Source organism: Notolepis coatsorum (genome assembly GCF_963971535.1).
Source record: "Notolepis coatsorum genome assembly, chromosome: 17".
NCBI classification, from domain to species: Eukaryota; Metazoa; Chordata; class Actinopteri; order Aulopiformes; family Paralepididae; genus Notolepis; species Notolepis coatsorum.
Genome location: NC_140181.1, coordinates 88,831,172 through 88,845,939, shown reverse-complemented (window position 1 = coordinate 88,845,939; position 14,768 = coordinate 88,831,172). Strand labels below are relative to the sequence as shown.

The 14,768-nt window shown below is 45.5% G+C and overlaps 1 protein-coding gene across 1 annotated transcript; it reads right to left on the bottom strand.

Annotated features, from left to right (window-relative positions):
- Positions 1-11,569: 11,569 nt before the first annotated feature.
- snai1b (snail family zinc finger 1b) lies at positions 11,570-14,454 on the bottom strand. Its single transcript, XM_084332784.1, has 3 exons — positions 14,178-14,454; positions 13,180-13,716; positions 11,570-12,606 (listed from the first exon to the last, which is right to left on the bottom strand). The coding sequence occupies exons 1-3, from the start codon at positions 14,251-14,253 to the stop codon at positions 12,425-12,427; spliced, it is 795 nt and encodes a 264-aa protein (XP_084188910.1). The 5' UTR covers positions 14,254-14,454; the 3' UTR covers positions 11,570-12,424.
- Positions 14,455-14,768: the final 314 nt, after the last annotated feature.

Below are 14,768 nucleotides of genomic sequence, written 5' to 3'. Positions count from 1 at the left end.
AGGGTCCCCCATTTTCAATTCATCATAACATATATGACATACATGACATACAGATAGACAGTACTGCTACTTCTATACATTTATGACATACCAGATTTGCAAATACAGTACTGTTTGTGATACGAAAAGAGTCCAGAAAAGAGAGTATATACATTTGACATAGAAACTGTTGTTACGGACGGTGTCCTTATGTGTATATATATGGGAGTAATGTATGTTATCTGTTGTGTATATAGGCATGTTTTGTTTGTTGTTGTCTTGTCTCCCTCTTGTGTCTACATATCCCACTCTCAGGTTCCCAGTTGCAGCAGCAGCTGGTCAATCAGCAACTCACCCCGGTGCAGCGGCAGCTGAGACTCGTTCTGCAATCAACATCCACTCTCCCTTCATATACCCTTTGTGTTTCAGTGTTAGTTAGCTCCCTGGTTCGTTTGGTCTGTGGTTGTGGTAATTATACTTGGTCTGTGTCTGTGTGGGAGCTCATCTTTGTGTGGTCTGGTAATAGAGCTGGTGAAGGCTCTGGCACTTTGTGCTATTAGTTAGTTTAGGACTTTGGTATAGTTTTGTGCTGTGTGTGTGTTGTATAGAGCTGTGGCCTGTTTGGCATTAGTTTAGTTATTTGTACATTTCTGTTTTGTTCCTAACTTGTGTATTTCCTCGTCACCCAGCCTATGGTGATTGTTTTGCTTTGTTATTAACCTTTTGTTTCGCACACAGGGACATTGAGGGCAGGAAGATACCCTGGGGTCTACATCTGCATCACGTAGGAGAACTACTGTTAAAGACACCAGCTTTAGAGTGAGCACCACCTCCTGTACTTTGGGGCGTCCGCGCCTGTAAAGGGGGGAGTGGGCTTTTGTTTCCTTTTGATATTATTTGGTGCTCACTGGTAGGTCCTCTTTGCTCTCTGTGTTGCTGATCCTCATTTGTGTAAAATAAATATTGTTATTTTACAATCTGTCTCTGGTGTTTTGTGTCACTGCACCCTCACCTATCCTGTCTGTGGCCTAGTGTTGCGTCTCCCCACGGGGGCACGTAACATAAATGGGGGCTCGTTAGTGGGCAACAGACAGTTGGTGTTGGTGTGCGGTGGACACGTTGATTGGTTTTGGGTTTTGGGTGGTAGTTTGTTAGGTGTGTTTTTGGGGTGTGTTTGCACTGGTGTCGGGGTAGGCATGTCGTCTTTTGAGGTGGAGGAGTTTCTACTTGATCCCTCGGTTGATCGTTTGGATCAATGTAGAAAGGAGGACTTATGCGCTATCGCCTCGCATTTTCAGGTCACCCTTGCTAAAAGTTTGGCTAAGGCTGACCTGAGAGAAGAGGTGGTGCGCATATTAGTGTGGAAAAAGGTGCTCGGTATAGGTGAGGGGGCATCTTTTATTTCTTCCCCTCCAGTCTCAGACGAGGAGCGGGAGGGCGAGGTACCTCCGGTGGTAGACCCGGTTAAGGACGGGGTAGAGGATAAGCCTCCCCTTTCGGGTGTCACGTCTCCAGTGCACAGACATGCTTCACCTTTCCCTAGTGGGAGTACTACAGTGGGAGTACTACTAAGGTGGCTACATCTTTAAAGTGGCCTAAAGAGGTCTGGTCTCTCTTACTACAATGTAAGCTAACGGGAAAAGCCCAGGACATTTTGTCTGCCCTCCCTCTGACTGACAGTTTGTCTTATGACATAATCAAGACGGCTGTACTTCGAGCATACGAGTTAGTGCCGGAGGCATATAGGCAAAAATTCCGAGCTCACAGAAAGTTACCTGGCAGTACTTTTGTGGAGTTCGCTCGTGAGAAGGAGTCTCTAGTTTTTCGGTGGTGTAAGGCGAGTGACGTGTCTGATTTTAATTCACTGGCTGAGTTACTGTTGCTGGAGGAGTTTAAAGGTAGTCTGTCTGACTGTTTGGCTACGTATCTAAATGAGCAAAAAGTGGGTACGTTGGCTCAGGCTGCAGTGCTCTCTGACGAGTTTGTGCTGACCCATAGGCAAACTTTTGGTACTCAACGACATGAGGGTAGGACCTTTTATCCCTCTGCTCACACTCCAGCTGGGTCACATGTTAGTCCGCCGCAGTTCCGCCGCATGGGCTATGTTGGACAGACTAGTCCGCCCCGCTCAGTATCTCCCCGCTACAAGGAGGAGCGGGAGTGTTTTACTGTCATCAAGTGGGCCACGTAATAAGTGACTGTGTTGTTTTGAGACGCAAGGAGCAGTCTCAGACAGATGGACGACCTAAAGCGGTTGGTTTGGTCCAGACAGTGTGTGACGTCCCAGGTCCCAGTTACGATCCGTTTATGTCGGACGGGTTGGTCTCGCTCAGTGGCAGTGAGTTGGACCAGCGTCCAGTACGCATACTGCGGGATACTGGGGCAGCACAATCATTTATCACATCAGACATGTTACCATTTTGTGATGAGTCATCGACTGGCTCTAGTGTGTTGGTGCAGGGGATCGGCATGGGCTTTGTGTCGGTGCCCCTCCATCAGATACATTTAACCTGCGGGTTGGCAAAGGGGGTGTTCAAGGTGGGCGTGCGCCCATCATTACCAGTGGGTGGCGTCACCTTTTTATTAGGTAATGACATCGCTAGTGGCAGAGTTATGCCATGTGTTTTGGATCACCCTAATGTTTTGTGCCCTGATGTGTTTGCTCCGTTTCTCCCAGATGTGCCAGTGTGTGCGATCACCCGTGCTCCACAACCTGTAGTTGTGGCGAGTGACAGGGTGACGATTCGACGGGGAACACTAGCCTCTGAGGCACCACGGTTACCCAGGACTTGTGGTAAGCTGGTGGTTGCCCAGAGTGAAGACGCTGGGTTGGGCACATGTTCATTTACTGCTCCTGCTCCAGGGATAGCTGGAAGCAGAGAGGTGGTCAGTTCGGTTGTGAATACAATTCGGTCAATAGGCGGTCCTTTGAGGCTGTTGAAGCAGCTGATGGGAGAGACTCTTCACAACAAACCTCAGGTGAGGGGTTTGTTGTCTTGTGTGTGCAGGCTTGGAAAGTGGCTGCAGGAGGCTAGTGCTGTCTCTGAGGGGGGTCTCTCTGCTGCTCAGCATATTGTAATGCTGCATTTTTTAGCTGTGCTGTGTGGACTTTCTCACATTGTATTATGTGTTTTTCTTTGTGAGGAGGAAAAGGGCAGCAGTCTGCCATTGTGCATTTTAACTATGAACCGTCCCTCTGTTTTCTTTTTGTGAGGTGCCTTCTCAGACCACGGTCTTAATACTTTTGATGTTGGTGTTGGGACTGCTGTACCCCTGGATATTTTGTGTCAACAGCACCCCTGATCATGTCAAATGCTACCAAGAGAGGTATGAAGAGGCGGAAGGTGATGGTCTGTTTGGTTGGTGGCAGTGGTGGATGTTTTGTTTTGTGTTATGATGTGTGTTCTTTGGGAAAACTGATGGGGTACTTGGGTGTTGTGTTGTCGCCAGCCATGGGCTGACTCTTTATGGGGGGAGTGTTACGGACGGTGTCCTTATGTGTATATATATGGGAGTAATGTATGTTATCTGTTGTGTATATAGGCATGTTTTGTTTGTTGTTGTCTTGTCTCCCTCTTGTGTCTACATATCCCACTCTCAGGTTCCCAGTTGCAGCAGCAGCTGGTCAATCAGCAACTCACCCCGGTGCAGCGGCAGCTGAGACTCGTTCTGCAATCAACATCCACTCTCCCTTCATATACCCTTTGTGTTTCAGTGTTAGTTAGCTCCCTGGTTCGTTTGGTCTGTGGTTGTGGTAATTATACTTGGTCTGTGTCTGTGTGGGAGCTCATCTTTGTGTGGTCTGGTAATAGAGCTGGTGAAGGCTCTGGCACTTTGTGCTATTAGTTAGTTTAGGACTTTGGTATAGTTTTGTGCTGTTTGTGTGTTGTATAGAGCTGTGGCCTGTTTGGCATTAGTTTAGTTATTTGTACATTTCTGTTTTGTTCCTAACTTGTGTATTTCCTTGTCACCCAGCCTATGGTGATTGTTTTGCTTTGTTAACCTTTTGTTTCGCACACAGGGACATTGAGGGCAGGAAGATACCCTGGGGTCTACATCTGCATCACGTAGGAGAACTACTGTTAAAGACACCAGCTTTAGAGTGAGCACCACCTCCTGTACTTTGGGGCGTCCACACCTGTAAAGGGGGAGGTGGGCTTTTGTTTCCTTTTGATATTATTTGGTGCTCACTGGTAGGTCCTCTTTGCTCTCTGTGTTGCTGATCCTCATTTGTGTAAAATAAATATTGTTATTTTACAATCTGTCTCTGGTGTTTTGTGTCACTGCACCCTCACCTATCCTGTCTGTGGCCTAGTGTTGCGTCTCCCCACGGGGGCACGTAACACTGTACATTGGAGGAGGTTGGGGGGGGGGTAGGAGGAGTGGGAGACACTGTACAACTGAACAAGCAAAACTGTACATTGGAATATTGACAAGACCATACTTGGTCATTTACTGTACATTGGGGGGGTTGTGTTAGGACATTTACAGGGGCCAGTTTAGAATTGCAGTCTCCCGTAGGTGTTTTTTTAGAGTGTTTTTGAAAGTGGGTAGTGATTCACATTCCTTTACAGCTTTGGGTAGGGCGTTCCACATTGATGTGGCATAATTGCTAAACGTGTTTAGTCCCTTGTTTGAGCCGAATCTGGGTTTAACATGATTTGTGGAGCTCCCTCTGATGTTGTGATCGTGGTATTCACTGACCTTTGGGAAGTATTTTGACATGTACATGGGTACCTTGGTCGTGTAGTGTATCTTGTAGACCAGGCCCATTGCAAGTTGCTGTACTCTGTCGTCTACTCTAAGCCATCCTAGGTTGTCAAAGTGGGCAGGGGTGAGGTGGGTTCTAGGAGTAAGGTCAAGCAGTAGTCTGACCAGTTTGTTTTGAGATGTTTGTAATTTAGTTTTTAGCGCCTTTGAGGTGCTTTGGTACCATGAGGTGCATGCATAGTCGTAGTACCCTTGAATGAGTGCTCCTGCCAGAGTCTTCAGTGTATTCTTGTTTACCAGTGAGGAGATCCGGTACAAGAATCGTGTTCGTTGGTTGACTTTTTTTATTACATTGGATGCCATTTTGTCACAGGAAAGATTTGCCTCTAGGATGGAACCCAGGTAGGTAATATCTTCTTTCCTTGTGACAATATTGTCACCCACTGTAACTGAGAAGCCGTCTGTCTTGCTGAGTTTGTTATTTGAACCGAAGAGAATGGACTCTGTTTTGCCCATGTGTAATGATAGTTTGTTATCAGCGAGCCATATGCAGATTTTGCCTAGTTCTGAGCTGAGGGTTTTTTCAACCTGTAACTTGTTCTTGTCAGAGACCAGCAGGGCTGAGTCGTCCGCAAACAGGAACAAGTTGCAGTCACAAGCTGACGACATGTCATTTGCATAAATTAGGAACAGTAGCGGACCTAGTATGCTTCCTTGTGGAACACCACAGCTCACTGTGAGGGGGGGGATAGGGTACCGTTTACCTCCACCATCTGCTCTCTCCCCTCCAGGTAGGATTGCATCCAGCTCACTGATAGACTATCAAAACCAATTGCTTTTAGCTTGTCAATCAGAATGGTGTGATTGACAGTGTCGAAGGCCTTTTGTAGGTCCAGCATGACCATGCCGCAGTATTTGCCCGCGTCCACCTCTTGTTTGATGTGGTTGTTTAAATAGAGAAGGCATGTGTCAGTGGAGTGGGATGTTCTGAAGCCAGATTGGAATTTGTAGATTCGATTTTTTTCCGCAAGGTATTTTTCGACCTGTTCGTATACAATTTTTTCCATGACTTTCGAGATGGAGGTTAGGATAGAGAGAGAGAGAGAGAGACCAGTAGAAGGGCCTTCATAAATGCTATCTCTCTGCCCTATAGGAAGGCTGAGTTTACATTTACATTTAGTCATTCAGCTGATGCTTTTATCCAAAGCGACTTACAAGTTCTGTATGACAAGTCATCAGGAAGGGCACAACTCTTATCAGCTGAGTAACAGTGTTCATCAAAGTGTTGAGTACTACAGTGTAGGTTAGTTTATTAGGACAAGTGCACGACAGTAAGGTTAGTTAGGGTTCGATTATTATTATTATTATTATTTTTTTTCCCCTTCAGATAATGGTTGAAGAAGTGCATCTTTAGGCAACGGCAAAATATTGGAGGGGTTTCGGCTGTCCTAACTGGGGTGGGAAGTTCATTCCACCATTGTGGGGCAAGGAATGAGAAAAGGCAGGTTCTCCTTGATGACCCTCCCGGAGCTTGGATAGGAGTGGGTCTGAGACCGCCAGAAGATGCAGAGCGTAGGGGTCTTGAGGGTGTGTAGTTAGAGACCATTGACCGGAGGTAGGCGGGAGCGGTTCCCTTTGCCGCACAGTATGCCAGGTCAAGGGCCTTGAAGCGGATTTGTGCAGCAGTGCAGGTCCCTAAGATGTGGGGTGACATGGGCCAACTTCGGTAGGTTTGAGATCAGGGGCGTTTTTAGGGTTAGAAAACATTGGGGGCTTCAGCCCAGGGGGGTGGAGGGGGGTTTCCCCCCCCCCCTTTTTTTATTTTTTTTTTTTATTTTTTTTAAACACAGTAATACGCAATTTTAGAGTAATTAGAGATGAATACTGAAGAACTAGAATCATTAGAGGTTCTCAAAGTGAGGTCCATGTCCATGAGAGGGATCTGGGCAGTCCCCATAGAAAATTCAAAGTTAACAGGACCAAATCATCAGTTTCTTATTTATTTATTTAACCTTTATTTAGCCAGATAAAACCAGATTGATCTGGTCCAAGAGGCCCCAACAGGAGTACAAATATACATATATACACATATATATATATACATATACTGTACATACATACACACATATACACCAATAACAAAATAAAAACAGTTAAGAATCATACACATAAGCAAATAAACAAACAAACAAACATATGCACAGCCTATGTACAAAAGAAATAAACAGTTAATCTCTAGTCTTTACAGTTTTCTTCAATTGCATAAACACTCAAATCAAAAGTATTACACAATTATCAAAACATTACACTCAAGGAGCAAAACATAGGCCCAGATTTGCACCTCTATAAGCACAATGTCAGCCTCACACTTTTTGCAAAACAATACACAGAGCAAAAAAGTATCTTGCCAGATCCAGCTAGGCAAAGAGATAATGTCTAGTATTTTCTGTACTCTATTTAAATTTTTTCAAAATTGTTTTTGTTTTACTGTAATTTTAACCTGTAGGCCTACTGGATACAGTATTTTATGTTTGTCTGATATTTGCTGAGCTTACAGTGTTATGCACATAGTAGCATGAAAACTGGGACATGTTTTGTTGTGATTCTCCATGTTGAAATGTTGACTGATTTGGTTATATGGCGAGAAAATTTATATTTTCATCAGTCTGCATCATTGATTTGGGTATATGGAGAGAAAATGTTTTTTTTCCAGCAGTCTGCATCATTGATTTGGGTATATGTAGATAAATAAATAATATTTTCATCAGTCTACAGCATTGGTCTTGTGTAGTGTTTGGTGAATTTATTGTATATTTGCACATTCTCTGCGTACTTCACTTACAGTACTCTAATCACTGAGAAGTAGAATAGCTAAATGTGTTTTAGGTTAAGCACAGCAGTGTGAGTAACTGGTTCAAACAGAATTAAGTCATATAAAACGTGTTTCATATAGTAACAAAATGTAGTTTTTTTAAATTAGTGTATGGTTTTGACAAGTGTTTAATTTAGCAAAGGATCTGAGGTGTTCTGATAATTGTGTGTGTGGTTGTGCTAATTGTGTGTTTTGAAACACCGGGCCCCGTTTTAAAAATCATGCTTAAGCAATCGAAAAAAAAAGTCTCATAAAAAAGATATTAGATTTTGGGGTATTTTCCTGCCTTTGGTCCGCTTTGCATTCACATCTCAAATGCAGGGTTCACTTGCAAGAGTGAATGAGCTTTCACACCACCCCAAACCAACCGGACTATCCGAGGAAATGAACCAGGGTTCGATTAAAGCTTATTATAGTTTATCACAGTATCATGAGCATGTCTTTGTCAGTGGACACTGGACATGGGTATGGAGGCTCCAGGTGCTGCTGCGTTAACGTGCACATCTTCAATACCTATCTGTACTATTTAAAAGCACAGTGCAGGACACACTCAAAGGTTATCGCACCTCAGAGATGGCAGTGGACATGTATGACAGGACAAAGGCCATATGTAATGGCATCTTGTGGCACAAGCTCAGACCTCAGCTCAGGAGATCAGCTGAGACAGAGACTGTTCTATCCAGAGCTTGAGAGCAGGTTCTCATGAGTTGGATAACAACTTATGAGAGGCATACAGGCATGTTATCCAGCCTCAGACCAGTTTCTCTCAGTGGAATTGCTGCAACCCCTCGCCACACATTACAATATCCAACTATTGCCAGAGGAGATCACAGTTGCAAAGTGTTTCCTGGTCAGGACAGGCAGAGATGCAGTCCCTACTATCCAAAGTGTCTTTTCCCTCCTGGATGATGATGATAATAATAATAATAATAATAATAATAATAATAATAATAATAATAATAATAATAATAATAATAATAATAATAATAATAATAATAATAATAATAATAATAATAATAATAATAATAATAATAATAATAATAATAATAATAATAATAATAATAATAATAATAATAATAATAATAATAATAATAATAATAATAATAATAATAATAATAATAATAATAATAATAATAATAATAATAATAATAATAATAATGCATTTGATTTATAAGGCGCCTTTCAGGACACTAAAAAAAAAGTCCACAAATCGGTGAATGAAAAATTATAGGATCAAATGAAAACTACTTACTAAAAATGTTTAAAAGTACTAAAAACCAACAAAAAATACCAAACACTAACAAACATTCAGCAAAGACAATGGGGATGCTGACATAAAAAAAAAAAAAAAAAAAAAAAAAAAAATTTAAACTTTTTTTTTTTTTTTTTTTAGATCCGGGGCTAGGAGAAAAACATCCGGGGCTAAAGCCCCGGAAGCCCAGGGCTAACGACGCCACTGTCAGATCAGGCGGGCCGCTGCGTTCTGAATGAGTTGAAGAGGCTTGGTGGCAGTGGCCGGGAGGCCAGCAAGAAGTGCGTTGCAGTAGTCGAGGCGGGAAGTTGATATGGATGAACATTCTCAAACATTCTCCCTAATATTTCCTTTCATTGATCTTCATTGACATCTTGGTGCAGGCCTACATGTAAAACCTGAAAATTAGTTAAGATGGAAATTACAATAACCAGGATTCCTTTTTTTTGGGATAAGGGTATATTTAATATAAGGTATATTTTTAAAATCAACATTTTAAAACAATGTTCAATACAGGCTGCCGATGACTCTGCAGCAAGTCAGTCTCCTATTCGCCGTGGACGGAGCTGATGACATCACAGTCAGTATTGGTTCTCTTTCAGTGTTTATTTAAGTATGGTCCGGGGACAGCCAAGGCCCCTTGGGGAGTTCCTGGGGGGCCCCAGAGAAGAAAAGCTGAATCTGTCAGCTCTTGTATTTGTTAGAACAATGTATTGTTAGTTTGTGCAGCTCTCAGATGAAGGGGGTAAACCTCTAAATGTCTCTGTGGGAGTCAGTGACGTGCAACAAGTTTATAGCTCTGGGAGAGAGGTCGTGTTCACAAATATTGGCAGGGCAGTCCCATGTGCATTCTTTAATTGGGTGGCATTCCCCTTTATAATCTAAGTCAGCTCAAAAGCATTTCCTGTCCTCTAGTTGCATAGTATACAAGGACAACAGACAGCCCATCGCTCTCTCTCTCTCTCTCTCTCTCTCTCTCTACCACTCTGTCAGATGGCTGTATTGTGTGTCTGTCACTAATGGCTGAGGAATGTCACATTAGTCAGGGGCCGTATGCGTGACGCTGCGAACATTAAAACACTTTGACAAGGCTAATATGATATTACACACACACACACACATAGACACACACACACACACACACACTCAAAAGCACTGAGACAGGTCTGGTGACCTCATTGCCTCAGAGCTACAGAATGATAGAGTGCCTCCCACACACTCCAAACCCCAAATATGCCCCCCTGGCTAGATGGCATAGCTTATGTTTCAAAATAATTTCAACATTATAGAAATTACAAAACTGCCTGTTTGAGGATTTGAGCCAGGATCGTGTCAATACTGCGAAGGGAAAAGTGAAAAAAATGTCATTTATATTTTGATGTTTAGTTTCCATCCATCCAACCCACCCACGCTCCCCTGTCCCCATGCCCACCAAACCTGACACCGTCGGGGGATCAAGCAGAGTTCAGTCCCCCGTGGCCTGGTTCCCTTTCTCTCTCTCTCTGACTCACCGTCTGCCTGGGTTTATACCAGTCGATTACACCCTCACCCCTCACTTCACAACAGCCTAGAGGTAGACAGACAAATGAAAAAGTCTCCCTTGATCCAAGTGACACTTTGGATTACGTGTCTCTGTGTGTGTGTGTGTGTGTGTGTGTGTGTGTGCATGTGTGTGTGCATGTGCGCCCAAGCGTGCATGTGTGCATGCTCATCTCTCTTTTAGGGTGCTGTTTACATTACACACACTAACTCATGCAACCCGATCCCTTGCTTTGAGCAGTGTGCACCCCCCTGCCCCCAAAACCCCTCTCTCTCTCACACACACACACACACACATCTACCTCTCAACACGGTTCCTGGGAGCTATAGGATGAAACACATCGTTACCTCACCAAGACAGGCTGGCGTCAGTGTGTTTGGGTCAAGAGGCCAGTGGGGAGAGCAGACATGTTGTTGCCATATGTTCAACCCGGTGGTTCAACTCTCCACTGGCCTAAGGGGGCAGGGGGTTCTAGTAAAGAGTTCCTATAAGGTGACTGGAGTATAACCTCATTGCTGGGTTGAGGGCTACAAGAAACGCGCAGGGCTCGGTCCGCAACCGAAGTCACAGTTCGTAGCTACCTCATCTGGTAGATCGTCTATCGGGGGGGGGGGGGAGGGGTATTCGCCGGGTCTCTGGTCCCAGTCTCCTGCCTCCAGCTGGGGCCGCTGTCTGCGGGCAGGAAGTGGGACGGTGGGATTCCCACACTGTGCTAATTTCACACTGGCTATCTCCTAGAGAGCTGTGGCTCCTAGGAAAGATCTCCCCCCTTCCATGATCTCGCTATCCTCCTCCCCCCCCCCCCTTCGCCCACCTGTGGTCCCCCCCTACAACATGTGTTCTCCATGTGTGCTCGCCCTGTGTATGCCGCCTGCTGAAAGCATGGCAGGTGTGTGCAGGTGTTCCGCGCATCTCTCGCCACCTCAGACACAAACCTGTCCTCACTCTCTCCCACACATACGCATTTAGCTAAACACTGACGCATTGCCCACTCTCCCCGTTTAGAAGCTGTCCCAGCTTTTCTGATTAACTCCTCACGGGTTCACTCCCACACAATGGCTGTTGAAACAGTATCTATATCAAACTACGTGTCACAATCAGGCCTACGACAGGGTTTTCTTTTTATAAACAAAGCTTTATTATTTACACATAGCAAAAAGAAACAAGGCACAATTTTGGTACAGGAATCATATCGACATCTCAAGTTTGGATCAAATGTAAAAAGGCATATCTAAAATATCTCTTCTTCATAAAAAAAAGTGTCTGTGGTTCAAACAGATAAATGCACCGGTCATTCAAAAAGCTTTGGTTCAATTAAACAGGAAAGACTGTGGCAAGTGGTGTTGTCAGGCTTAAGTGGTCCTTTCATGTCCTACACCAACCTCTGGTCTGATGTTTGGTGCAGGTTGTGTGTGTGTGTGTGTGTGTGTGTGTGTGTGTGTGTGTGTGTAGACAGGAAAGTGTGAGTTTGGGGTGATGAGGGGAAGGGCGAGGAGAGGGTCACCTGTCGCCGAGGTCACAGCTAACACATCTCTCAGCGCCCGCGTCCACACAACACCACACACAGACAGCTGTCTCAACACATACAGCTGCTCATATACATGCATGCCATGTATGTAGAATATGGCGAGAGATGACATCCCCTCCCCATACACACACACACACACACCCCCAAGCAGCTGCAACATGGCTGCAGTCCCGGACCGGCCGGCACCAATGGGGGTTCTTGGGAATTAACTGCATGTCCAGCTGCCCTCTACACACACTTGACAGGAGCCTAACCATCAGACATGTGCATCGGATAATAGTTTTTAAAATCTATCGTAAAAAAAAAAAAGTAAACATTTTGGAAGGTACTTTGGGTGACATGTCATAACGGCAGTAAAACGCTGCCCTCAGTCCTCTCTCTTTCTCTCTTGGGCTTTGACGTGGAGCCGGGAGTCTGGTGGGATCACGTGCCCCGACCACACCAACGGGCCCCTACCGAACGGCCCCTGGCCAGGCAGGGAAGTCTTTAAGTGGGCGTCTCAGGGAGCAGGGAAGTCTCTCAGTGAACCGCGGGGGGAGTGTCTCAGGGAGCGGGACAGCATCCGGATGCTGTGTGTTTGTGCAACAGTGACATGCGGCTGAAGGTGCGAGAGCAGGATCCACACTGGTACTTCTTCACCTCGGAGTGGGTCTGCAGGTGGGCTCTCAGGTTGGAGCGGTCGGCGAACGCACGGTTACAGTGTTGGCAGGAGAAGGGACGCTCGCCTGCGGGGAGGAGGGAGAGAAAATGGTTAGCTTCAGGGGGTAGTGGTGGTGGTGTACCCAGTTTAACCACCTGTACATTGTATATTGTATGCTAAACCTTCTTTTCGTAGTACTGTACTTGTGCTGTATGATGACAATCTAATCTGAAAATAGTTCGCTTCAGGGGGAACAATTGAGCAGTCGTTAACAGGTCTTTAAAAGCCAAAAGGTCTACCCCCCCGGGTCATTGTTTTTCTAATGATAACCATGTGGGACAAAAGAAGATCCTCTCTAACGACTTGCCTAGAGAAGCTCCATCCTGGCTGACACTATTTGCATTGACTTGCTTATGCGGAGGCTTGAGATAAGACAACAGCCCCACGCTGAGCAACAACATTGGTTTACACCTCAGGATGCACCGTGAATATCAATGTAACGTCAACTGGACTAGCTAGCAAGAGGCTGAGGTAAACCTTCATTCCTCTGAAGGTAAACGCACATCGTGGCGTGCGGTGATCATTGCACTAGCGGCTACTTTTGTCTTTGCATAACAGAACATGAAAAGCCAACGGTCACCTTTTGTGTTCATCTCACCTGTGTGTGTTCGGATGTGTCCTCTGAGCAGCCAGGGTCTGGAGAAGGCCTTGCCACAGGTGGGGCACACACAGGGCAGGGTGTGAGAGCGGATGTGCATCTTCAGCGCTCCCAGGCTGGTGTACTCCTTGGGGCAGTGTTTGCAGTGGAAGGCCGGGCGCGGCGAGGCCTGGCCGGGCAGAGAGAGGACCTGCTCCCCCTGGGCACTGTGGGACAGCTGGTGGTGGGACAGGGCCATGGGGCTGCTGTAGCTCTTGGTGCACCGCGGGCAGTGGTAGACGTGCTGGGTGGCGTCCGGGCTGGGGGGGTCGGACGTCCGGCCTGCGTCCTCCTCGTCCTCTCCGCTGCTGCTGAAGGGAGAGCTGCTGAGGTCCAGGGGTCCCAGGGGCAGCGTGGTGGGGGAGACGGGGGTGATGGGTGAGAGCGGTGCAGGCAGGGTGTCCATGTTGAAGATGGGGACGGTGGGATAGCAGGTCAGGGCATAGCTGTTGTCCCTGGTCGGAAGTTCAGCCAGAGGATAGCGCTCTGGGACAAGTACTAGCAGGAGAAGGGAGGAGGAGACAAGGTCAGGTGGCTTTTCACTTACATGGACAGATAATCTAATTACACAGTAAACTTGTTTTCATTCTCGGTGTCCTGTTACAAACTCTGTATTCATCACCTCGCCTTGACCCAGTCCAGTTTATTCTATTAGCAAATGTTCTATTTTGAGCCAATTTTGAACAGGGTGGGTAAACACTCTGGATATTTCAATATTTTTTATTAATTATAATTCAATTATATATAATATAAGTTACCAGAGGGCAATGTGTGTTTTTTTTTTTGTTTTTGTTTCCAGTACATATTCATGCTAGTACGACCTATCACTAACTGCGATTATCTTTGAAGCTACAAGCCAGGACCGTGAGTCACTACAAACTGTTACACAATTTCTAAATTGCAGGTATCCAATGATCATACAATCTCTTAATTACGTTTTAGACAACGGGAAAACTTACCATTCTGACAGTGCAACTCGCTATACTTCGGTTTCTTGTTGGAGAAATACTTCTTGACGAGGAATGACCGAGGCATTTTTTTGTTAACTCTGTGTTTTCAAAATGAAAAGTCAACTTTTCGCTGGGTTGGTTTCCTGCCCCGATCCAATGATGATATTAAAAAAAACAGAAGCAGACTGATTCCAACGCTCCGCTCAACGAGCCGTATCTGAAAGATCCACAAGGCCACGGAACTTCTGAATGTTTTCCTGGGAAGATTTTGGAGCTCAGACCACTTCACCGATCAGTGAGTCGATAGATAAGTAAGTGAGTGGCTGTCTCTCCTCATATAAGGGCCAGCGGAGAGGAGCACTGGGGTGGGTGGGCAGAACTCCGCCCCCCTCAGACACACCCATACTGGAGAGACCCAAGAGCACCACACCACAGGTGTCCCATCTGCCGAGATGCTAATGATTCTGCATTCCAGACCAAGATCACCCACTTGTCACACAATAAGGTGCACAGGCATTTAGATGTGGAATGGTGACTGTGTAAGCTCATTTAAGCCAAATATAGATAGATATGGAATGGGATGTGTGTGTGTGTGTGTGT

Coding starts and splice junctions, on each gene's coding strand:
- snai1b (XM_084332784.1), bottom strand. CDS start 14,253: ATGCCTCGGTCATTCCTCGTCAAGAAGTATTTCTCCAACAAGAAACCG. Junction 13,717..14,177: donor CGAGTTGCACTGTCAGAATG/GTAAGTTTTCCC, acceptor TTCTCCTGCTAG/TACTTGTCCCAGAGCGCTAT. Junction 12,607..13,179: donor ACACATCCGAACACACACAG/GTGAGATGAACA, acceptor TCCTCCCCGCAG/GCGAGCGTCCCTTCTCCTGC.